This window comes from Elgaria multicarinata, chromosome 3 (genome assembly GCF_023053635.1).
Source record: "Elgaria multicarinata webbii isolate HBS135686 ecotype San Diego chromosome 3, rElgMul1.1.pri, whole genome shotgun sequence".
NCBI lineage: Eukaryota > Metazoa > Chordata > Lepidosauria > Squamata > Anguidae > Elgaria > Elgaria multicarinata.
Genome location: NC_086173.1, coordinates 39103540 through 39129785, shown reverse-complemented (window position 1 = coordinate 39129785; position 26246 = coordinate 39103540). Strand labels below are relative to the sequence as shown.

Sequence of the window (26246 nt, the reverse complement as noted above, 5' to 3'; positions counted from 1 at the left end):
CCTTAAATGAAACAAAATGCTGGAATTTTTAATTTTTACCAAGCCCCTATGGGCTACATGTGGCTTACAGGCCGAGTTCCACCACATCTGAAACAGATGAGGTATAGGATGACTTCCAATCATAATTGAGGAAGGAATTTGCTTCATGGAGGAAAGAGGCTGTGGTAAGAAGGGGGCGTTCATTTAAAAAGGTGGCTCCCTATCGATAGCCTACCAATTAATACATACTAGGTGTACTCATCTGGTTCACACTGGTGCTGAAAAATAGTTTATAGCTTACTTTGGGGGAAAGAAGACTAGATCCAGGGAGTAGAGGGAATATGGAGGAAGGATAGATCTCTGTTAATTGGGTTTGGCAAACTAACAATCATCTACAATGACCCCAAATCCTGAAAATTGACTAAAAATGTTCTTTTAATGTTTATTAAATTATTACATTTTTAAAATGGATTTCTTCACATAACAATTGCTTACATAAAATAATTCATTTGCTGTTTTCAAGAGTCCCTTTCAATTAATACAAATATTTTAAAAAGATTTCTTCATTGAGGGACTTTAGCTTAGAGCTATCTGTTTACTGGAATTTAATTCAAAAGAATCACCAATAATTGTGAATATATTTCTTTGCATGACATCTCATTAGGAATAAAGGTCCAGGTACTAATTATGTATAAGCCTATCCCCCAGAGGGATTAAAAAATATTTTCCTACATTACATTTAAATGGAAAAAACAAATATTTACATTATTTTGGTTTGATAGTAATAGAGAGCATTCCTGCATTACAAAGCTACTGCTGCTAAGTTTTGTATTTCATTTCACTGTATTCATTAAATGTTGCCTTCTGGTAACCTACTTAATGATAAAAATAAAATATGTATCTAAATGACTTAAACCCAGTGGTCTTGCTATGTTAAAGAAAAGTGGTAGCAGATGGACTGAGCAGGCATATCTCCAACTAGACGTTCATAGAAAGCCCCAAAATAGAAATCATGAACATGATTTTCACCACAAAATAATATAAACTGATCGTGGTTGATAATGTGAATTTTATACATTCACAGAACAGCCCTGATCTACTGTTCTTTTTTTAATCTCAGTGTGCCAGACATACACACATGAAGGCATGGAAAATCTGGGGAATAGGAGCACAAAACATGTGGAAAAATGAGAAAATATTACAAGTGCTTGGTCTTGTGAGTATCCCTAACATATACAGATGAAACTGGAACATAAAGGTTTGAGGGGATCAACTGTGGCAATGCTAAGTGCTCAGTTGGTGGAAATTCCATCAGCCCACACATAACTAATTCAGAAGGCTAGCCCAGCAATGAAAGAAGAGTATAGAAATAAAGTGGTACTCTATTTAAAAATATGGTCCCTGTGTCCTGATTCGTTGTAAGAAACCAGAAGTTAGTCCCACTTCTCATCCCATTTTATTCCCCGTATCCCTTTTTTTCTGATCCCCTTCATATAATACTGTGTTCAAAACATACAGTAACTAAAGGCCCAATTTTGTCCCACCATTTTTATTGCTCTCTGTCCAGGATATCTGGTGATTGTGATTAATTGAGAGATATTATGTCCCTCACTGCACAAATGGTAAGCCAGAATTGCTGAGAATTCTGGTTTATTGGTAATGGGCAAGCATGCTGGTGCATGCTGCCTGATTGCTCCCACTTGGTTCCTCCTGCAAACCAGAAAGGCTACAGTAAGCAGGAACATAAATGCCATAGAAATCATAGCATTACATCTGAACCCAGACACCTGGCTTATGTTTTCCTCTAGCAAGCCAGGGTTTGCAGTTGGCTGACATTTATCCTGACATTTATCCTCCCTCCCTTCCCCGGTATTTGAAGATGGTTTGCAAATCGGGGTTTAAGCTGTCCCCACTCAACACCAGTGTAGGCTTAACATTACACCGTGGTTAATGCTCACATAGGAGAGGAATGGATAATTCATGCAAGAGACATAGAAAGTTTTATTTAAGTTTATGGTGCAGTGGCAGCTAGGCCATATTGGACCACACACTCTTCTTGTTGCACATTATTATTATTATTATTTATTTATATAGCACCATCAATGTACATGCATGGAATGCATGAGGGAAGGGAAGGAATATGTGAGCCCTCAGCCTGTTCCCAATCTATGAAACATGGCTAAGAGACCAGCAGCATTACATCTGTGCTTCCTCAAAAAAGGATGAGGGGTTTCTATTTCTCAGCCTGGGGTAGAAGGAAGCATCTATCAAACTTTTAGCGGGCAAATTGGGGAGGGAATCCGGAAAGGAAAGACAGTGGAAGCAAGAGCTCTGCTCTTGCTGATAGATCGCTAAAGCCACTGGCAAAGCTAGTCGTGCTAAATGTTAAAAAGAAACCAAATAAAACCCCAGCTCTCCCATGCTGCTGCTATGGTAAGCCCCTCCCCTCCACAAATAGTGCACGTTGCTTTACGTTGCCCCCACCCCAACTTTTCATTTCAGGATTTGTCTTGAAATGCCCTCCCCACAAAATCTGGCAAGGCTTGGGAGAAAATAAGGAGAAAAGAGATCAGTCGTGGTATGTGACGGGTTTTTTTAACCAGGTTTCCAAGATTTTTGAGATTAAATGCAAATAAAGACCAGTAAATAATCTGGGTACATCTGATGCTGCAATCGCTGATGCTAAGCAACTGCAGACCTGAGCAGCAACCTGGATGGGAAACCACAGCTTTCAAAGTTTGCGGATAAGACGTAACAAAACAAAACAAATAGCATAGTAATGTTTTTTGTTAACAAAACATCATAAAGGACCATCCAGTCAGAAGTTCTGAATAGAATCAACTCCTAAATGTTTTCAGTTATTGATATATCAAACAAATTAAACTTTACTGGTTACAGAAGTATCTTTGGAAGAGCTTTCGTATGAAAACTGCCATAAATTTATAAACCTAACACCTTCCTTGGCAACCTTTAACTCGTCGTTAAGTTCATAGAATCATAGAATAGTAGAGTTGGAAGGGGCCTATAAGGCCATCGAGTCCAACACCCTGCTCAATGCAGGAATCTACCCTAAAGCATACCTGACAGTTCCTTGTCTGACTTCTTATAGTTCGAACTTTCAAGTATTTGAAAGTATCTTTCTGTGCTCGATTAAAGAATACTTCCTATGAAGATACCTATATACTAATATTTCCCAATCTCCCTCTCAATAAGATGAAGCGAGAGTTCCCCCATTAACTATGGGGATAGGACTAAGAAACAGTTTCGAAGTAATGAAGGTATCATTAACATGAAAGGGTATACTTACTGGCAAAGGCACAGACATGACCATATTTCCTCCATAAACCGCAGGTACATAAAGAATGCTTGTCCCAGTGTGGGGATCTATCCTTTGAACAGGACTAGGAGATTTTCCAAGGTTGGGATGAGGTCCAGGAGGAGGAGGTGGAGGAGGTGGTGGTGGAGGAGGAGTATATGCTCTGATAGGATTCCCAATTAAGACGGAAGGATTGGGCTGAACTGGAAAATAAACCAAAAAAACCCAACATGGGTATGATGTTTATGAAATGTCAGGTTTTTCCCCAGTAAGAATGCAAGTTTCCAAATGCTTTGCAGATTAGGATCCATTAAAAACGGGGTTCTGTCTGAGATGCAATTGGCATTTTATCATAGTCTTTATTTTCTCATATGCATGAAGTCATATAGGACTGTCTCCACTCTTACATCTAAGGCAAGCTTTCATGAACAAGCTTTAAAATCTGAAGTTTAGATAACACTCTCTGCTTAAGCTGGAGATCTCTGAGCCCTAGTAACAACTACCAGATATAAACATGACCTTTATTGCAATCCCCCCAAACATTATAGAGGCTCTAAGGTCCAGTTCAGATGTTATCTCTTCTCATCGGATTATCCTCAGAGAGAGTCTTGGGCCTGCACCCTCCTTCTGATCATTCCCCTACTCACTTCACTGTGGAGATGGGGGGGGGGGAGTAGACAATCAAACTGGGAGATTCCACTGTTATTTGAATTCTCCCTTGATTTTGCAAGATTAAACTTTCTTTAAATTTGTTTAATTTCCTAAAGTCCAGAGAGATCTCATATACAAATACTTTGAGATCTATCATTTGGTGATTCCTTAGCCCTACACTAAAATTAGGAGTGAGTGAGTAAGGAATTCAAACAGGCCCATAGATTCTTTTCTGACATCCCTCTTTTTCATCAAAGAAAACATTTATTTTCATTTAGAAAATAAGCAAATATGTAATCACTCATAAGCATTTATTCATACTGACAATACTTTGCTACACACTTACCAATTCCATCACTCTGAAAATGGTCATTCTGGTTATGATGATGACCCTTCACCTTAAAAAAAAAGTGATCAGGAGTTGAGTCATTCTACCTATCTGTTTCATATGAAATAAGTTTAAAGAAAATGATATCAATCTTTTATTTATTTTATTTATTACATTTCTATACCACCCAAGAGCCAAAGCTATCTGGATGAATCACGGAAATTAAAATTCTAAAAATACAGCATGATAAAATATAATGTAAAACTTTTAGAAAAAATGCCAAATATAACAACATACATATAAAACAAAACTGAAGAACTACAAAGCCTGGGAAAATAAAAAAAATAGCACAACGTAGCCCCCAGGTGAGCCTCTTTGGGGAGGGGATTCTACAACCAGGGTGCCATTATTGAAAAGGCCATCTCCTTACTAGCCACATCCCTCACCTCAATTGTTGGAGGTACAGAGAGGAGAGCCCATGAAGATGATCATGAGATGCAGGCAGGTGTATATAGGAGACAATCCTTCAGGTAACATGGCCACAAGCTCTTTGTGGCTTTAAAAGTTAATACCAGCACTTTGAATTGGACTTGGAAATGGACTAGGAACCAGTGCGGAGCAGAAAGCACTGGCATACTAATATCATATCAACTAGTCCCCATTCAATCTTGCTGCTCTATTTTGGACCAGTTGAAGTTTCAAGACCATTTTCAAAGATCTCATATAACACATTGCAGTAATCCAAAGAAGAGGTTATCAGACCATGTATAACTATAACCAGGGTATCTCTGTTCAGATAGGATCACAGTTGATATATCAGCCTGAGCTAGAATCCAGCATTGTCACCTATCTCTCCAGTGACAATACTGGATCCAAGAGCAACCCCAAACTATGAACCTGATCCTTTGGGGGGAGTGCAATCCCTCCAGAACAGGCTGAACATCATTTAGTCAGTTCAAGGGGGGGGGGGAACGTAAGAAGAGAATTTCTCCCCAAGCCTAATAAGGACTGAGAATGCTTGGTGGCTACAAAATACTGTCCGTGGCAGCCCCCAGGTGGGACTACTGATATAGACAAGCACGTATTTACATACGTGTGTGTGTGTGTGTGTGTGTGTGTGTTTCATTCAAAAAGGGAGTTGATGAAGCATTAAATCTCAAGCTGACAGGCTGATCCTGTGCTCCCAATATGCCAGGCAGTTCTTAAAACAGGGTTTACACCAGCATAACAGAATTATAATCCTATACTGGACCAGCAACAGAGTCAACTGAAAAGTAAACGTAGAAAGAAAAATATAGCAACACCAAAAGCCACTCCTAAAGCAAAATCCCAAGAAACTCAACCAATCATGATGTTCCACACTGACGATGCCCCCACCTCTGCCTTGTGCAGAAGGGCACCAATCAACTCACAGTGAAGACCTATGATGAACCTTGTATTGACATGACATGCCCCCTTTCTTACTCCATCCTATGATGTTAGGGAGCCTAGCTATGAAGCCCAGAACAAAAGGGGCTCCATGGCCAAGCAGTAGTTCAGTTAAAAAGCTCAGGAATGCCAGAATGACTAACATTTAGCTCAAGGGCCTCACTAACTGTCATTCATGCCCCAGGCTGCCCTTCATTCATGGGTATAAGGTCATCAATGCCTTCTAGTCAAGATGGCTATATATTACCTCCAGTATCAGAGGCAGCATGCCTCTGAATAACAGTAACTGCAAGACATAATCAGGATGGTGCTATTGTACTCATATCCTACTTGTGGGCTTCACATAGGCATTTGGTTAGCCACTATGAGAAGAGAATACTGGACTAATTAAGCTTTTGGTCTACCCAGCATGGCACTTCTTAGGTTCATTTTATCCAATCCCTTTCATCTCTGCCAACCACCCCTTTCTCCAGCTCTCATGTTCAATCTGCTGGTTATTGTCCAAGGTCACATTGTTATCAGTCTCCCTATCTACACACAACATTTCATGCTCCTCAGGTTTATCATCGCAGCAGCAGCAGCAGGGGTAGTGGCAGGAGTTAAGAAGATGGAAGCTTCCCTGATGCTGGTTTCTCAGTATGTTGCCAAGCACCAGGTTTTAAAACTTACTGATGCTTATGAACATTACTTCCCCAGGGCAAAGGTCTATGCAGTTTTCCAGCAGCCTGAGCACATAAATCAGTGATCTGTTTATAGACAGGTGGATTGTATAATATTGGCCGATGAATAAATGGATTAAGAAGAACGAAAAACTGTTTCACTTGTTAAAATATAAAGATAATAGTCTTCTATAAACAAAGCAAAATAATTATATTTTAAAAGGCTGTACACAACCTAACATTATGATTGCTTTACATGGTTATGTTCTATTAAACAACTTTATCCATGAGAGAGGCTTTGTCACCTAGTTTGTGAGGGTTATTGTTACTTTAAAATTGCCTTATTTTGAATTATAAACAGCAAGCCTTCAGACAAATGGATTTGAAAGGCTGTCTTGTCTCATGATTTTATTTGAATCTAACACTGCATCACCTGGTGTGTTTATCTTCTACAATATTTAATGGTTCTTTGCTTTTCTCTTTTTTACAATGTAGTCTTGTTCTTTAATGTAGCCTTCCAGAACTCTATGCCTGTGGTCATTCAGTGAAATTTCATATCAAATAGACATTTTAAAAATGGATAAGGGCGCAGTCCTATGCATGTTTAGACAGAAAAAGCCCCACAACTCTCAGCATCTGTTAGATGCCTGGGGCATACTGGAATAGTAGGACTTTTTTTCTGTCAAAACATGCATGGGATTGTACCCTAAAGGTGTTCTTTCATCTCCAACCCATCAGAATTGTCTACATTTACCTTCATTCATTCTGGCTTGCTGATCGCAGTTACCAAAGAGGTTGTTGTAGGACAAGTTCATTTACAATTTATATTGGAACAATTTAACTATGTTGGGCTTTGCTATACATTTATAAATAGGTCACTACTTGGCCAGGCCTTTTTTTCAAGATGAAAGATTGTTTGCTGGCTTATGTATTCACTGCTCTTTGGTATCTGGGTATGGCTACAATTAAGAAAAAAATAAAGCATTGCCTTGCATCCTAAGGCACCTTTCCAGTAGTGGAAAGACTTCTCAGCTCATGATAGGGCTATTGCTGACTTATTCATTCATTCCATTCATTTATTATATTTATAAAGTGCTCTGTAGCTGAAGCTCTCTGAGTGGTTCATAAAATGCATTAAAATACATTATATAAAGCAGTGGTTCCCAATTAGCTAAGTACTGTGGACCCCTCGTTTTTCAAATGCCAAGCCATGGACCCCCTACTTTTGAAAATTTTGTTATCTCTATGGTAGTTACCTGTGCAAAGCAATTTTTTGGAGAAAACAAGGGGTAGCCCCTAATAAGCAAAGGATTTTAGGTATACTAAAAAAACAGACCATAAAATTTGTGATATTTGTGATATTACCACGCAAAAATGACAATGATTTAGTTAGGAATATAAAGACGAATTTAATTTTACTAACATCTAGTTTTCAACTGAACAAATTATGACATGTCTAGCAGCTACTAAACCTAAATGTGATGGGAGAAATCATGCCTCATTTTGTCCCGAACAATCCCTTCCACATCCGGTTCAATATTTCCTACTTTTAATCTCAAATCTGGATCAACATTGAGCCAATTTCTATGCTTGTCCTTCATTTAACAAAATGACAAAAATGTTTGTTCACAAAGATATGTGGAACAAAAGGGAACTAGATGTTTCAAAGCTTTTTCACCTAACGTCTTATAATCAGGAAAAACCTTCACCCAGAATTGGCCCAGTCTATATTCTTTGAAAAATGATTTCGATGAACCATCACAAGTCACGTCAACAAGTGCATCTTGCTCTTCCACAGATAGAGTTGTTAATTGTACATCACCACATTCAAAAGGATTCCTTATCCATGAGTTTTTAGGAATAGGTGCAGAGAAGTAATCTCTGAAGCTAGTTGCTAAATCATACAGGTGCTTTTGCGCATGACGTCACCGTCGAAGCAAACAGAGCATGGGAGACGGCATATTTTCTTTTATTAAAATGCAGACCTTGCAGAGCAAATAGGTGAATGGTGCCACAGACCCCCTGGGTGGGTTACGTGGACCTCCAATTGGGAACCACTGATATAAACTATAAAACCATTCACATAAGGACATAAAACTGATAGCACACACAACAACATCTATCTAAAATAAACTAAAAACCATCACCCAAAGACAAAATAAATAAATAAATCCAGGATCTGGATTGAAATGCAGTTCAAAGCAATGCCATAGTTATAAAACTCATCAGACCTGTGAGCTATTAACCTAAAAAATCTATAACTTTTAAAAATTGTCATTGTCGATGACCTTTCTAGACTTTCTAGTGAGAGAACCCTGAATCTCCCTCTTTCTGGCCAAGTTCCCAAACAAATGTTATGAGATGCTCACAAGACCCACTCCAAAATGTTTTCCAAGACCTACAAGTTAAGCCGTTATGGACAGTGCTCATTTCCTTCCCTTATTCTTCAGTTTTAGAGAGCAGTTGCATGACCAAAGAGCTCTGCCTGAGAAAAGTGTCTCCAAATGCAGGTAAATTCTTCCATTTGTGCAAATTCTAGTATTGGTCTATGAACAAGCTCTTTTCAATAGCTAGTTAGGCTGTAGAAGGAACTCTGTCTTAATACAAGCCAGGGTTTTCCACACTGAAGCTATGCAAACGTGGTTATTGTGAAGGCCAATTATTTAGCCTTCTAGGCGTCTGTAAAAGTATTGCTGCTAAGTATGGAACATTTTTAAAAAACATGTGCCAAACCTGAACTGTAGTGAGTCTGGCTCTGTACACATCAGTTTTTAATGCTACCCTGCCTATTTTGTTTTGTTGAAATTTTACAATAAAAAATAATTTTAAAAACTCTTGTCTACAGTACGGTGCTTTTCCATACTAGCAGCATTACTATTACAGCTACCAAGAAGGCTAGTTAATCGTTTTGTCTGAACCAATGCAAACAATATTAATTCCCCTCCCTGTGCGTTTATTAACAATTTGATTTTTCGCCACAGAGGTGGTTACTTCTATCAAACTACGATCTCACTGTTTTCGCTGCCTTTGGTAGCCAAGCAAGACGCTGTGGTTTCTAGGACCCTTCCCTTCCTTGCCCCTGACCTCCCCTCTGCTTCTGCACAAGGTCAAAGACAATTCCCTGCTCAACTTCTCAACTCCAAATTTGAAACTTCAAAGAGTGTGAATGCTTGGTGGTATGACCACTACAGAGTCAAAGCATGCCAGGTACCTCAGCCACGAAGTTTCCATGGATGTCCCCTGCCACCATTCCCAACTACAGAGCAGGGAAAGATGGGGGAAGCTGTCCACATTGGCCCCATGCACCAAAATGTCTGGCCATTTGGTTGCGCAATAGCCAAGGAAGCCCACTGACTACTCCCTGTAGGAAAGAGAGGTGGGGAGCTTGCTGCTTTGGCAATACAGTGGCCAAGGAAGTCCACCACCTTTCCTGTTTTGGAACAGGAAAAGATGGCGGAGAGCTAGCTTGCTTGCTTGTGCCTGCACAATGGCCAAACAACTCCCTGCATTCCTGCCAACTCTGCTGGGACATTCCCTGTCCACCTCTGCCGCTCCAAAATTGGCTGGAGCTCATTATGCTCACTAGAAGATAGAGCACACTCACCACTGCAAGGAAAAATGTGGGAGTCTGGTTGGGATAATGAATCTAGGAAGGAAATGAACTTTCAGAGCCAAACCAGATGTTGCAAGAAAAATATGGGGCTCCAACCCTGCTCCCTCCTCATATCACCAGTACAGAGATGGAGGGACATTTATGGGTGCAGGAGAATTTAACCCAGTCATCCTGCTACACTCTTCACTCCCACTCTGCATTCTCTATAATCTCACAAACAAGAGATTGAACTCAATTTCCCCCCCAAATAACATCCTAGCTTGGACCTTGGATCTCAAACTGAAATTTAACTGCACTGGCAACCTGAAAGTTTGTCTTTTAGCATGCACTTATCATGTACTTTCTGTGCACTGGGAGAAGGAAGAAAATAGATCTTTATAAGGATTGTAGGTCTCAGCAATAATTTCATGATTAACTGCACCCCTTAACATAATTTCTTTGTGTCTTAGAAAATCATTTTTTTCTATTATGCTACAGTGGGATTCTAACAGCTAATTAAAAACCAAGATGACAAACTTTCTAACCACATGCCATACTGAAACCTCTGTAGAAATGGGAACTGTATTAATGTGGATCTTAAAAGCAAAGAATAATCTTTAGACCTGTGGTTTCCTACAGCATTTCAATACATAATCCAAAGTTTTTTTAAAATTTCACTGTGTTGCAGAAAATAATGAATCTTGATGAAGTAAATTAATATTTCCACTTATAAGAACTCTTTTTAAAAAATAATCACCAAGAAAATAGCTCTCCCTTTCAGTCCTGTCAAATAAAATCTGCAGAAATGTAAATGAAAAACAGCATTAATTTGAAAAATTGATATAGGTGTTAACTTAAAACAAAAACATAAGATTTCGAAAAGCCTTCTCATAAAATAGGATATTTCTCCCAAAGAATTGGATTAAAATGGGATATAACCTATTTTAATAATGCCTGCAAACAAGGTCAAATTAACGAAATACATCAATTAATGGTCAATTAAAGAAATACATTTTACTTATTAATGCCCCTTGGCAATGAAACGTAGAGTTTAATATTATTTTTCATAAACTCAAGGAAGGGGCATCGTATGCTTTTCACCATTCTTGTCACTATCAATTCTCTTAAGAGCATTTCCTTGTTACAGCCTTGTAGATCACTATGCTTGGCTTCCTGAAGATTGCAATACTGGTGCATTAATGAGTAAATGGTGAATGCATTCTATACGGTAACAGATTTTTAGGCTGCAAGTGACTATTGTGATCATATCTTCCTGCAAAATGCAAGTGATTAAATATTCGTTTTTACATCACTTCTTGCAGCTTTCGGCTGAGTTATTGTCAACTTCTGAACAAAATTTAAAAACCCAATTGATTAAAACAAGCTATATGCCGTGATTTCTTTAGTCTAGCATTGTTCCTACTTTAAGTATATGTTTATTTAAGGAAACAGAATGACCAGTATGTGCATCCTTTCATGGTACTTCATGACAGATACCTGTTAGCTCTTAATAACATTGTCAGAGGTGGCACTTTACCTTTGGTGGAGACTGCTGTGGTTTATTGGTGTGTGATGAATGCTGCTGTCGTAGGGCCCGTGGAATAAACTCAGGAGCCAGTGGATTCAATACATAGGTTTTCTTTAATTCTAAAGCTTCTAACTGAGCTTTGATCTGATCAAACGTGATACCGTGAAGACTTTCATTATCATGACACAGGGCAATAAACCTTTCCCAAAATTTCCTAAAGAAGCCATACACAAAAAATGTTGTTTAATTGTTTGCTACGCACACATTTTACAAATTAAGTCTTAAATCCAATACTCTGTTATATTTCCATATGTCATTTAAGTATTATTTCATGAGACAAAGCACTGAATGGTTCTAAAATAATTAAACATCAACAATGAAGCATTTGGAGGTTTTACTGACAAGAGTCTCCTACAACGTATTAACGAGCCATCAGATTTCATGCCAGAACTCCTGCATGGTCCATGTGTTTTGCTTTTTAAACATCCCAAGCATATTCTTCACACATGTCTCACTTCTAACAGGGCTGTAAGAACAATGAATAAAATCCTGCCAACTCTGCTATGCAATGTGGTCCTGATTTTAAATGAAGCATCTGCCAATAGCCCTGTTTAATCTGATTGTAACATTTTTTAAAAATGAATATCCTGGGCAAAGTTCACTATAGCTAATGCAATTGATTCTCGACTCATTTTGATTACTATTTAAAACAATATAAAATTAAATACTCTCCACTTTTTATGGGTCTGATTTATCAAATGAAATGCCATTTCCTTTATATTCCCATAACTCTGTTTACCTCTTTAAAAAGCCTTTATTGCAGCATGCCTGAATTCTCTATCTGTCTTTTTAAACAGGTACAATTAACTATTCGGGGGCGGGGGGAGATAGCATGCTAAAAATAGTTTTCAAACTCTATGGTGAACAAACAGTTTGGACAAATACTAATCTGAACAGGACCTGCTTATAGCAGATGATGGAGAATACTGGTAGAGGTGATGCAATTCTTTTATGATGTCAGTTGTGCTCGCTTCATATTCTCATCCCCCTAAACCAGAATTCATGCCTGCAAACCAGTAGAGCTAAAGTGTGTAAGGCACATTCCCAACATCCCCATGCGCCCTTGGGAAGATCTGCAAAGGGCTTTGTAAGCAGGTTTGGCTGAATGCGTTTACCAGGAAGCCTGATAAGGCACGGGCTTACATGTGCAGTCGGATCCCCTACACACTTTAGTTCCATTTGTGTTCAGGTGAATGTCTGCATAGGGCTATAAAGGAACCCAAAGGGCATCAAAACAACTGAAGCCCTTTGGTTCTATTCATTCATGGCAGCCAGTCAAGGCATCCAGTGCTGTTTTGTCTGAAAAGAAAAAAATGCAGTACTAGCAGGGACAGACTAGCAGGGGGCTTATTGTGTTAATACTTTCACAAACTGTAGCTTTATGTACATCTTTAAGGGGGAGAAATGAATCTTTCTCTCAACTATCTCTGACATTTTTATCTCAGCTTATTATGCCCAGATATGTTTTCTGCTCATGCATGGAGCTCCTTTGTGCAAGTTGCGATTAAACCAGAAAGTCTCTAAGGGAGCAATACTATGTTCCCTAGGCAGCATCTGAGGGGCCATAAGATATTTTGGGTTCCCTGACCTGAGGTTGGAGACAGCGCTCTGACCTCAGAGGGGGGACTGAACTCTGCCCCCTCCCCCTCACAGCCACTGTGGAAAGAACCCCACCAGTTGCTCCCCAAGGTCAGAAGCTCAACCTCTGAGAAGGGGATGTTTCGAAGGGCAGGGAGGGGAGGAGACTTCAGAGGTCAGGGTACAAGTTGTTCCCTCCCCAGCTAGATGGGGGGGGGAACGCCCCAGCTAGACAGGCAAAAAAATGAGGGGCATGAGGACAGGGAGGAAATTCTCCTCTACCGCTCCTCCCACTCTGCATAGGATGATTGTAAGCTTACGATCATAGTTTCTCATTTCATCCAACCCAGGAAATAGTACCTACCAGCTTCAGAACAAGCCATTATATTAAACCAACAATCCAAAGCTGGTAACCAAAGCTGGACTGGATGAAACAGGATACTATGGTTAATGAGAGGCTTCCTATTTTAACTGCAGCTCACAAAAAAGGGAGGAGCAAAAGGGCTGCATGCACAGACGAAAGATTCATGCGTATTTTGGCTTGGTAAGCTATGATCGTCCAAATGCAGCCAGATTACATTAATCCAGTTGCGTGTTCCCAGGTGCAAGAGTAAATATAAAAGAACATTAAAACTTTTAACATCGTGGATCAAATACAGTTTAAGAAAAGATAAGACAAAAGCCTAGAAAGCTCCTTTAAAAAAAAAGGGGGGGTTGTCAGAATGTTATATTTCCCAAGCATATTCTCTAGTTTGTGACTATATTTGGTGAAAGTCTGCCCAAGAGCTGATCTAAATATTCAGTAGAATAATGTGGTGGAGCTTTTCCTGGACTACAATTTCAGTCTGTGGTGTGTGTGTGTGTGTGTGTGTGTGTGTCATATCTGAATGAGAAAAACTCCCTGAACAGATAAAACTAGCATGCTAGCACGAAAGCCTTCTTTCTTTCCCTTGATTTTTTTTCTCTGTGACATCAATTTTTTACGCATTGGAACGTTTTTTTCATAAGAGAGCATTAAAACATGAAATGCCCACCCACCACCCAGTTCAGGACAAATTTGAATCTGCTGCAGGAAGATCAGATCTGTTTCCTACTAGCTGCTTCTAATAAAATATAACCTTCAGAAGTCCAAAAAGCTGCTAACCTGTATCTCTTCTTGCCATGAATTTATATATTCTTATATTATATTATTTACCACATTGGGGCGTATTTTAATACAGCTCGATAGAACAAGAGATGGAAATAATCCAGTTATTGAGGACAGACTTTTAGTTACAGGCGGGGGATGGGGGTTGACATCTTTTCTCTAAGGCTCAAAATTTATCTAAAGATCCTTGGGAAAATCAGTAGATGCTAATATAGCAGGGCACAGCAGGTACATAACAATGGGAATTGTTTTGTTTACCTAACAGGAGGCCAAATATCAATTACCAAATATGCAATAAGATTTTCATCAGTACGATTTACTTTTTGCTCATAACACACATTTGATGTACCTGCATCTTCCAATGGAACATAAAGCAATAGGGTCTCCCACGACAGCTACTAGGGACTGTGCTCTTGTAATAGCTGTGTTGAGAAGCTTGTAATTGGACAGAAAACCATAATCCAAGTCTTCTGTTGAATCCTCCAATAAGTGTTCCTTCCGTTTTATTGGTGTTTGCTTGTGTTTGCATGTATGCCGTGTTCGTACCGTGCTGAGAAACAACACACGAAACTGCTTTCCTGAAGAAGGAAAAGTATGAGGTAGTCTTAGCCAATTTCTCTGCTAGTAAAACAACCAAATGACTGCAGAGGTCAACTTTTTATAGGTAATTCCAGCCACTGAATAGTTACTGCTCACTTAAAGAGCTTTGTGCTAAAATAATAAGAATTTAAACATTTTGAGATTTTATTTTTTGTAAGATTTTTAACCTGCCTTTCAAAGCACAATTACAATTTTTGAAACACACACACCAGCAGCTAAAGATTTTTAAAGTCCCAAATACAAACTGAAATAAATGCGTCTTCAGCAGATTTTTTTTTTTAAAAAAAAAGACACTTGTAATGGGGCAATACACATCTTCCTGGGGAGGGAGTTCCCAGGCTGTGGGGCTACCACTGAAAAACCTGTTTCTAGTATGCACTAGCCTAATGGCTGTCACTGGTGGGCCAATGTTGATGCTTGGGCAAGCTTATACACATACAGGCCATCTTTCAGACAACATGGTCCGAAAGTCTTTAAAGGCCAAAACCAGCACCTTGAATTCAGCCCAGGGGGAAAAAATAGGCAGCCAATGTAAGATATACAAATAGGTGCAATATGATCCCAGTGCCTAGCTCCCACCAGCATTTTAGCTGCCACATTCTGTAGCAATTGCAGTTCCTGAACCATTTTCAATGGGAGCCCTACAAAAGCACATTACAGTAATCTAACCTGGTTGCAACCAAGGCATGCATCGCTGTGGCTAGGTTTGCTTTCTTTAGATAGTGCCAAAGCTGCCAAATAACCCAAAGCTTTAAAAAAAAACCACTCCTGGCAACTGGCACCACCTGCACCTCCATAGACAGCACCTCCATGGGGCGCATGACCACATCAAGAGTCAAGTCTAAACCTCCATCCAGTTTAGCAGAACTTCCAACCCACAGTACTTCTCATTTTATCCAAATTAAGCTGCGGTATGCTACCCCTCATCCATCCCAATATCTCCCCCAGACACCTATCCTGGGTTCTCCCAGTGGTTTCACGTAGATGTTGAAGCACTTTGGGGATAAGACAGAACCTGGAGGCATCCCAAATATCATTGGCCAAGAGGTGGGACACCATCACCTGGGTTCATTCCCCAGGAATGACTGGAGCCGTTACAATACCATGGCTCCGGGTCCCCTCTGAGAGAGACAGTCCAGGGACAAAATCTGCGTTAACAAGTAAACGGTTTATTTCTTAAAGACTCAGGTTTTTTTTCTGGGTGGTGGGTTAAATATAAAAAGGAATATAAAAAGCTGTATATGACACTAATGGGCTTTGCTACTGTGAGACATGTCTGAATAGATGATGAGAATCACTTCCTTTGCCCCTGCCCAAAGAGGAAAGCTAATGTATGTTTGTGACCCTAAATGGGTCAGTTTTATGTCAGCTCATCTTTTCAGGCAAATTAGATCTCTCTGGAGTCAAAGTAGTAGGCAAAGGTGGGCAATTTATGGCCCTCCAGATGTTTTAGCTAACAACTCCCACCAACCCTACCCAGCACTGCTAATGGTAAGAGATGATGGGAATTGTAGGCCAAGACATCTGGCAGGTCACGTATTGCTCATTCCTGTACCAGGGAAACACTCAAAAAGGTGGTGGGGCTGCTCTCTTGGCATCAGTTAAAAGGTCACAAATCTTTTAAAACATCTCAGTAAAGAATCTCACCGATTGAACTTCCGTGAAAAGAAAAATGAGAGGAGCAATTAACGGGGCTAATTTGACTGTGATCATTAATTTCTAATTGCTCTATCAATTCATCTTCTCAATAAGAAGTCAGTTTGTAAAGTTGCAAACAAAGATAGCAATTTAGAGTTATACCACAGGAGTCCATAAACAGAGGATGAAGTGTGTGAATCCATTTTCAGGGGTGGGGGGACTTTTACATCTCATTGGAGTCGGAACTCAAGGAATTCAGTCAATTCTCCAATGCATGGGTACACAACCTTCTCGGCCTCAAGGGCCACACGTGATGCTGGCTCATGGATTAGGGCACGCACACACATCCTAGAGATTGTTATTTCCTAATCTGTATGAGGGTTGCTGGGGAAGAGAGTAAAGAGTGTCCTTTCCACCCTCTTCCCCTCTTTCCTTGCTGCTGTTTATCAGTACAATTGGAGGGGGGTGGACTTGGTGGCAGTGAGGGGGTCAGAGCAGCATGGAGCACCTGGGCCATGATTTGTACACATCTGTTCTAATGGGTACACATAGGATGCAAGCATGGACCTTCAGATATACATAGGCTTCCAAGTTTTATTTGAGCAGAGGCACAATCTACACATGAAATGGAAATGCCTGAGTGTGCGCATTTCCTGGAAAATAAAATAAAATAGAAATGCTCTGCATAAAGAGGGCTGTGACTAATGCCCCATGAGTTTTCCTAAAGGCATGTGTTACTACTTTGGGTATTTAGTGATAGAGAACTATCTGATATAATTGTGGAACCCACAGTTCACTGACACTATACAGCAAATATTTATGAGTAATGCAAGAATTGTGTTTCCCATATATCTGGCTATGCCTAAACTATAATTAAACATCACTTACGTGAATCACAAAGTAAAAACACAAAGTAAAAACTGCTTGGTATTCAAGAGCTGTTTTGAGTTGCATCTTAAAACAAACAAGGTCGATAAAATAATGTGAACTGATGATACTCTGAGATCACTTCAAATTCTCAGTCAGGTTCACAGATCCACACGCTCTACTTACCCTGAACATTTAGCACTCTCTCAACACTGACATCAGACAACCTTTTTTTCCGAAGCTCTGCCCGAATTCGGAACACTTGATCAGCATATGGTGTTACAACACCTATGCTGCCATCATCCAATTTCCCCCAGGCTACGGGCCACTTTCTCCTCAGTTCTTCAACACGTTCCACTACTTCAAACACCTTGAAAAGGGGAAAAAATCATACTAAGGAAAACTAAGCACTGGCTTTTTTTAGTCTGGTATCGTTACCTTGAATTAAATTGTAATACTTCAAAGCAGGGTTCAACCAAAGCATCGCATACAAGCTTTAGTTTTTTATAAAATTCACTGAAGTATAGCATCCTCCCCCATGATACTTAAATGTTATAGTTTGTAGGTGTGTCACTGCAATGATTGATACCATTACTGCATCCATAATTGCCTTAAATATGCAATCAGAATGACCCATAAAATCAGTAAGGAACCTAAGCTACTTAAAGCTAAGTGCATACAACATTAACTTTCTCTTGTTAAATTAGATAATGCTAATGCATATTTATGGAAGAATTTACATTTTTCATTACAGATTTTTTATTTTATTCAGCACAAAGACTTAAAATAATACATCACACTGACTAGGCCTGGGCCAGGATGACGCCTCCTCAGAGGAAGCCCCCAATATTACAGTGTCTGAAGTCCCAATGTGGCCCCCAGACACCTCCAAGAGAAGGGTTCTCAGGAGGAGCTACGCAGAAGGAACTTGAGGATGGGGTCCCCAATTCACCTGCAGCAGCTGCCTCATCTGTGGATTCAGAGAGGGAGCTCAAACTACCTCCCAGCCCTAAGGAACACCAGCATCAAAAGATGCAGGTACAGGCAGCCACTTATTAATGGAGTGACCTCAAGGCACAGAAGACCCAGGCTCCTTGGAAGTAAGGGGTCTCCTCATGAATAGGGAACCTTGATGTCTGGTCTGACGGGTTGCAGCTGGGCCTGGGAGACCCATGCTGCATAAGCTCCTAGTTGAAGTCTGTTAGTGGTTAGAGCAATACAGGTCCTTAACTCTGTGCTGTCCTTGTTCTTGCTTCCTAGCCTGGACCTTGCTCCTGGAATCCTGTCTACACTTGGCCTTCTCCACTTTGCCTCATGACCCTGTGTTTGGAACACACCACTTTTGGACTCTCTCACCATGCTTGACCTCAGCTTCTCCTATAGATCTTGAGTTTCTGGATTGCCCTGCACTCTGGCTGATACCATAACTCTCTTGGCCAGCCCCTGTCCTGTGGTGTAGGTTCCCCTTGCCTCTGGCATGGAGACCAAGCCAAGATGAGGCCAAGGCAGGACAGTCAAGCTGTTAATGTATTTTAGAAGAAACAAGAAATGTCAGTCATGGGGATTGGTAGAAAAATTAGGGTTGCTGAGCCACAAAAGGCACTGCAAAATGGTGGTCATGGGAGGCTTATTGGGTCAGGCTGTTCCCAAGACCAAAACCTATTTTAGTGCAAATGAGGCAAGTTTAGATACACTTATTGAATTTGCACATCACTGTAGATTCACAATGGGATTTAGGGTCTTATTTATTGTTTTAGTATCTTAAGAATAATTGCTTTCCTTTTTGTCATGGACTGCGAAAACCAAATTGATAATGGGCTCTGGGGGCTTGCATATATCCTTTTTTTGTGAGCTAGCTTGAAGAAGGTATTTATTTATTCCATTTCTATACTGCCCAACAGATGAAGCTGTATAGGCAGTTCACAGAACAGAGCTTAAAACCCTATAAGAACACAATAAAATATAGCATAAACCTTAAAAAGAAGTTTTTGAAGGTGAACAGAGCGAAACCAAAGTAAAAAAAAACCACAGCATGAGTGTAAATATCTAAAAAGTGCTAATACAATTCTTTAAAACTGAAAGACTAAAAAGCTTGAGAAAATAAAAAGATCCCAACATAGTTGCCAGGCACACCTCTCTGAGGAGGGCATTCCACAACTAAAAAGGCCCTCTCCTTAGTAGCCACTCACCTCACCTCACTTGGCTGGGGTAACTGGAAGAGGACTTCTAACAATGATCTTACTGTATGAGAAGGTATATATGGGAGGAGACAACCCTTCAGGTAACCTGCCCCGAGTTGTTTAGGGTTTTTGAAGGTTAATACTAGCACTTTGAATTGGGCCTGGAAACAGACTGGAAGGCAATGTAGATCACACAGCACCAACGTAATGATATCAGCCAGTCCCTGTTAACAATCTCACTGCCCTGTTTTGGACCAGCTGAAGTTTCTGGACCATTTTCAAAGGCAGCCCCACATACAACAAAGTGCAGTAATCCAAACAAAAGTTTACCAGAGCATGGGAAACCATAGCTAGGCTATCTATGTCCAGGTAGGGTTGTAACTGGTATTATCAGCCTAAGCTATCTACTCCTCTGCTATCAGTTCTATTTCTACGGACAACCCCAGAAATTACACATGTTATTTAAGACTGAGACAAATCATTCATCCTGGCTACATAAAGTGCCTAGAAACTACGACCTAAAAATATTCATGGCCTCTTCACACAAATGCTTCAACTTGGGTGGCCATGGGAGAGAGCCAGCAAGCCTTTGCTTTGGCATGAAAAAAGCCAATCTGTACTGAAATCTGTGCATGCTAGTGGCATGTTCATGATCATCTCGCCACAGGCTGATGCAGCTGAAATTCAACACAGTGTGGCTTTTATATATTAAACAGTTGCGTGAAGAGAGCCTTGCTTAGAAGCAAGTCATAATGATTTCCAAATTAGGATTCCTAATCTGTTAGCCAAAAACCTTGAACAAGACAGTTACAAAAAATACTTTCTGGAAGAGATGAAATAATGAAGTGGAGTGAAAATTATGATGATCAAGAAAGCAATTAAAGGTGAAAGCAAAGTGCTACCTCTGCATTGTTGTAAAAAGCAGTACTGTTTTTTTCTTGCACATCTTCTCCTCGTGCTGTGAAGAAAGTCAGAGGGTAGAAATCTTTGTGCGCTGGCTGTTTTCCACTTGCCATCAATTTGCCCTCATAGAAAAGTTCAGAAGTATAACTGCAATGAATGAGAACACAAAGTAAAATGTGGAAACTGTGTGGTAGCATAAATCACAGTGCCAAAAGAAAATGACGTTCACAGTGCTCTTCTACTGAATGGGAGGTGGAGTAGAGAAGGAAAAGCTACATATGTAAGTGTCATCTTAACTGCACACCTCCACATTAACACTTAAGTAGGAAAAGGAGGAGGATACAGGCAAGTCCCATTCCTCAACCTGCACTCCACCTCTCTCCCTGCCCCAATAGGAGGAAGAGCATCTTCTTGCCTTCCCTTCTTGTCCCAAGAGCTATTTATGAAAGCAGGACCATTGCATGCAGGGCCATTGCAAGGGAACATTCTCATTTGTTTGCATTTCCCTTTGTTTTTATAGGAGATAGGAACAAGGGCAAGAAGATGAGATTTCTGCAAAACTAGCTGTTGATCAGGGCTTAGAATTGCAGGCATTGTGCAGCATTAGTGGACAGGTTGATTTGACTTCAGTCATGCTTCTGCATCAACATCAGCTTACCCAACCCGATGCCCTCCAGATGTTCTGTACTACACTTCCCAGCATTCCTAATCATTAACAATGATGGCTGGGGCTGATCGGAGCTGAGGTCCAAAATATCTGGAGTCCACCAGGTCAGAGAAGGCTGATCAAGATTATGATGGTCTTAACTTTATCGATGAGACAATATTCAAACACATTTTCAATATAAAGCATCTAAAAGTAGAGGGTTATGGACTCACACTACAAAGGCTAAGGGACAAAGAACTAGGGTAACAAAATTTGTATTAAAAGGTGCTTGAAATTCTCACACCAAGGAGGCATAACTTTTTAAATAAGACAGACAGAACAGGAGGTGAAAAGTGCCACATGCACACTCACACGTCCCTCTGAAACTGAAAGGACATTCAAAAGTAGTTTACAACATTACACAGGACTCTGCTGTTTAAAGGTGTGAGGAAGGGTTAAAATTCCAGTGGGCAAGGCTAAAACCCCTCTTTGGATCCTGGCCAAGAACAGAGATGAACAGCCAACATGACTATTTAGAAATTTGCAACTGCCAGCTGCTGTGCCAAACTGCCTCCCCAAGGATACCATCCGCCAACCTTCTATTGCCAATCCAGATGTGGATGTGAAGGGGTAGGGATGTGACAATCAGGCTTGCCACAAGCCCATTTCCCGCCCCACCATCGCAGCTGGGGAGGGAGGCGGATTTGCAGATGGGAAGGACCCAGATCAATGTCCCACGTGTGCTGACGCACGTGTGGCATGAGGCATGGGCGGAGCCAAACCTACGAAGGCAGGTCCCGCAGAACCCCTGGCCTTTTGTCTCATCTACTCAGGGTCCCATGGCCAAGGGCAGAGATGAAGCAGGTAGGTCTCCCCACACTCACAACAGAGTGAAGCCTAAGAGAGGGGCCGGGTTTGAGCCAGCTCCTGGCTTAGTAGAGTGGCTCACCCTTAATGGCAGGCTAGATGCCTGAGGAAAGGACGTAATAGATTCCAGCACTTTCACACGCAGATCCAAGGGAGGGGTGAATTTCCCTTATTGATAAAACGGCCCTAGTTTATCCCAAAGCTCTGGTTTCCGTGTCTTTATTCATGGGTTCCTTCTCCAGTCGCAAGCCCATTATAAGAGGTGGTAGTAGAAGGCTTACAATTCCCTATTCTCTCCTCACAGCGTTTGCTGAATAGAACTGATAGTTCACCAGGAATCAGTACTGTTTTTCATACATAACTTGTTTCAAGCTCTGGATCATGAAGACTTTTAAAAAAGCAAGTTGTTGCTACGTAGATATATAGCCATGAACAGAAGCCCTGTATGTATGTTTCAGCAAACATATTGATTTTGACACCAAAGGAAAAGAGAAGTGAGATGGCTCGACACATTAAAAAGAGATGTCTCAAAAACAGCTGTTTATCTTTAAAAATGTCTTAAAACTTAATCTTAAAACACACAACATGTCATAGAAGACCTAATTCCACATATTTCTCCGAAATGTCACTAACTAGCCATAATGGGTCACCACTGTTCCTATTTCTACCTTCTATCTATTTGCCAGTAATGAAACTAAATTTGAAATACATTAGCTATTACATGTTATAGCCCAGTTTCAGTATGTATTTAATTTTCAAACTTTTGCTGTATGCAATAATAAACCTATTTAAATGGGCTGAATGTAAATACAAAATTATTTATTAAATATCAGAAGAGCAGTTTAAATCCTAGCATTTTTCTCCATGATCAATCACACTGATACCTTTTAGCAAACATTATGGCCAAGTACATTATATATGCAACAATCAGTTTAGCAAAGCATAATAACATAAACAACTAATTTATGTGTTTAAAGAAATAACTTCCAAGAACTTGAGTAAAATTACATGCCTGGAAAATGCAGGTTGCTTGCCTGTAACTGTAGTTCTTCGAGTGGTCATCTATGCATTCACACATATGGGCTTTGCGCCTGCGCAGAGACCAGACCGGAACCTTCTATAGCTGAGTGGAACGTTTTTGGCGGGAACCCCTCCCCCACGCTACCGTGCATGTCCATGGGGTTCCCGCCCTTACCTCAGTTTACAGGAGTCCGACATTGTGCCCCCATAAACATGAGTGTAAATAAAATACAAGTACATTCCACATATAACTGTGTCATTTATAAGTCTCACACCACCAAGTGGGGATGGTGGGTGGGTTGTGTGAATGCATAGATGACCACTCGAAGAACTACAGTTACAGGCAAGCAACCTGCATTTCTTCTTCGTGGTCTCTATGCATCACACATATGGGCGAGTAGCAAGCTGACATATATTTGGAGGTGGGTTGGTGCATCATCTGAAGATCTCCGAGAGCACTGTCCTTCAAATGAGCAGTCCTGCCTCGCACGGGTGCCCAAACTGTAGTGCCTAAGAAACGTGGATGGAGTGGACCATGTTGCAGCTCTACAGACTTCTGTCAAAGGAACACCTCTGCCAAAAACCACAGATGTTGTGACGGCTCTGGTAGAATGAGCTGTCACAGGTTTCACCAGTTCTAGTTTAGAGATAGAGTAGGCAAGTTCAATTGTCTCTACAATCCAGCGTGACAAACGCCGGCATGAAACAGGGAGTCCCTTATAAGACTCCCCATAACAAATAAACAATTGCTTTGTTTTTCTAAAATTCCCTGTCCTAGCCTTGTAAAAGGCAAGAGTTCTCCTTACATCAAGTGTATGTAAAGCAGACTCTACAGGTGATGTAGGATTCGGAAAGAAAACTGGTAGAGTGATATATTGGGACAGATGAAAGGTTGACACTACCTTAGGCAAGAAGGCAGGGTCTGTGCGTAACACAACCTTATCTTTGTGAAAGATAGTGTAAGGAGCAACTATCTTGAGAGCTCTAAGCTCACTTGCACGTCTAGCAGAAGTGATGGCTACTAAAAGACAGTATTGAATGTTAGAAGCCTAAGGTCAGATAAGGCCATGGGCTCGAAGGGCTTCTTTGTCAATGCCTGTAACACCACTGATAGGCTCCATGGTGGAACGATACTCTTTACTGTTGGTATCATATTTTTAAGCCCTTTTAAAAATTTCCTCGATGTTGGATGCACAAAAGGTGTAAAACCAATCATGCCTCGATGAAAGACGTAATAGCTGCTAAGTGAACTCTGATGGAAGTGAGTTCGAGTCCCTGCTGATAAAGTGTCAGTAGGTATTTGAGGATTTACGCTAAAGGGCAAGATTCAGGTGCTTGATCGTTTTCCAAGGCAAAAGTTTGAAATCTTTGCCACTTTGCCGCATAAGATTTTCTTGTTGAAGGCTTTAGTGATGCCAAAATATATGGTCTACAGTTAAATCTTTGATACGAGAGGAGGAGTGGATGATATCCTCCATGCCGTCATCTTGAGGGTCGACGGGTTTGCGTGTCGAACCCTGCCCTGGTGTCGAGACAACAGTGTCGGTATCGGCGGGAGTCTGATGTAATTCCCGTCCGACAGTCGAAGGGCGTGGAGAACCACGTCTGTCGAGGCCACCATGGTGTGATAAGGATGCAGTCCGACCTGTCTGACTGGATTTTGGCCAGCACCTTCGTCAACAGTGGAAACAGAGGAAAGATGTAAAGAAGATTTCCTTTCCAGGTTCTGGTGAAAGCATCTCCTAGCGAGTGCTTTCCCCTTCCTGCTCTGCTGCAGAACCTGGAACAAGCTGCGTTTTCTTCGGTAGCGAAGACATCGACAGCAGGGAGGCTCCAGTACCGAAAGAGAACGTCTCTTACTTCGGTATCGAGCTCCCATTCGTGGTCGACGTGGAAAGACCTGCTGAGGGCGTCCGCGATGATGTTTTCATTGCCCGCTACATGGGTCGCCGTCAGGTGAGTATTTCTCTTTATGCACCAGTTCCAAATCCTGAGTGCCGATCGATTCAGAGAATGAGACCTTGTCCCACCTTGTCTGTTGATGTATGCCACTACTGTGGTGTTGTCTGTTGCGATCAGGACGATTCAGCCCTCGATCAATTGTGAAAAAGTTCTTATTGCATTCTCCACCGCTAGCAGTTCTAGGTGGTAGATATGATGTTCCCTCTGGGAAGGAGGCCAACGGCCCTGAGTTGTGAGGGAGTCGCAGTGTGCTCCCCATCCGATCAACGATGCATCCGTCGTGATCGTTACCGAAGGAGTGTTTCGAAGATCGAAAGTTCTTAAAACCCAGGCTTGCAATATTCTCATTCTGAGTCTTGCAAACCTGATGACTGCATCAAGCCTAATAGTCTCTGAATTGTCCATGCCGAAACTTTTCGGCGGCTCTCGGTATCGATGGCTAACTGCTGTAAGGTGTTCGCTCTGGTCGACGGTAAGTATGCTCTCCCATCTTGAGACGACAGAGTTACCCCTATAAAGTCGAGCTTCTGATGTGGGGTCAAGATGGATTTCTCCTCGTTGACCCACAAACCCAACAAGTCCAACAGGTTGAGGGTGGTTGAAATGTCCTTCTGGAGCGTGCAACTGCTGTCCGCTACCAGAAGCCAATCGTCCAAGTGTAGGAGCTGCAGAATAAAAGTAACCGTTGTCATACGGAACTTCCTTGGAATGATGAATTTGTTTAACTGCTTTAAGTCCATGATCGGCCGAAGACCTCATATTTCTTCGGGACCGTGAAGTAGCGCGAGAAAAAACCCTGGTTGAGTTCCTCTGCGGGTACGGGAGAGATGGCTCTCTTCGATAGCAGAGGTCTGTACCTCCGAAAGCAGAGGAAGGGATGGCGCCGTTACTTTCACCCCCGAAGAAGGAGGAAGGACATCGAGCTCGATGGCATACCCCGAGTTGATGATAGTGAGCATGCAGGAGTCTGATGTCATTGACTCCCATTGATGGTAATGGGGTGCTAGGCGGTTCGCAAAGGGAGGTGGACGTGGGACAAAGAAGTCAAAGTCGCTGCTTCTTGGTGAAGTCAGGCTGACGCTTGTCTTGTTGAAATGTAGACTGATATGGCCGCTTACTCTGGAGTTGTTGTTGTTGCTGCCTCTGTTGGCTTTGATAGTAGGGCCGCTGCTGTTGTTGTTAAGCAGGCGGTCTTGTTCACCGTCTCAGCTTGTATTGGGCAGGCTGAGCAGAGAAACTTATTTTCTTGGCTGTTGTGCAAGCCTTGTATATAGAGTCCAAGGTCTTGTCCGTCTTG

At 41.2% G+C, this 26246-nt stretch overlaps 1 protein-coding gene across 5 annotated transcripts in view; it reads right to left on the bottom strand.

The window, feature by feature from the left end:
- HELZ (helicase with zinc finger) overlaps nucleotides 1-26246 on the bottom strand; it is a 142556-nt gene that overhangs the window by 29707 nt on the left and 86603 nt on the right. For all 5 annotated transcript variants that reach the window (XM_063120018.1, XM_063120020.1, XM_063120019.1 and 2 more), the window contains 6 exons: nucleotides 20454-20601; nucleotides 17558-17741; nucleotides 14616-14844; nucleotides 11491-11695; nucleotides 4293-4344; nucleotides 3287-3498 (listed from right to left, as the gene is read on the bottom strand). In XM_063120018.1, the coding sequence (XP_062976088.1) occupies nucleotides 3287-3498; nucleotides 4293-4344; nucleotides 11491-11695; nucleotides 14616-14844; nucleotides 17558-17741; nucleotides 20454-20601 (1030 nt within the window). The remainder of the gene's footprint in view (nucleotides 1-3286; nucleotides 3499-4292; nucleotides 4345-11490; nucleotides 11696-14615; nucleotides 14845-17557; nucleotides 17742-20453; nucleotides 20602-26246) is intronic.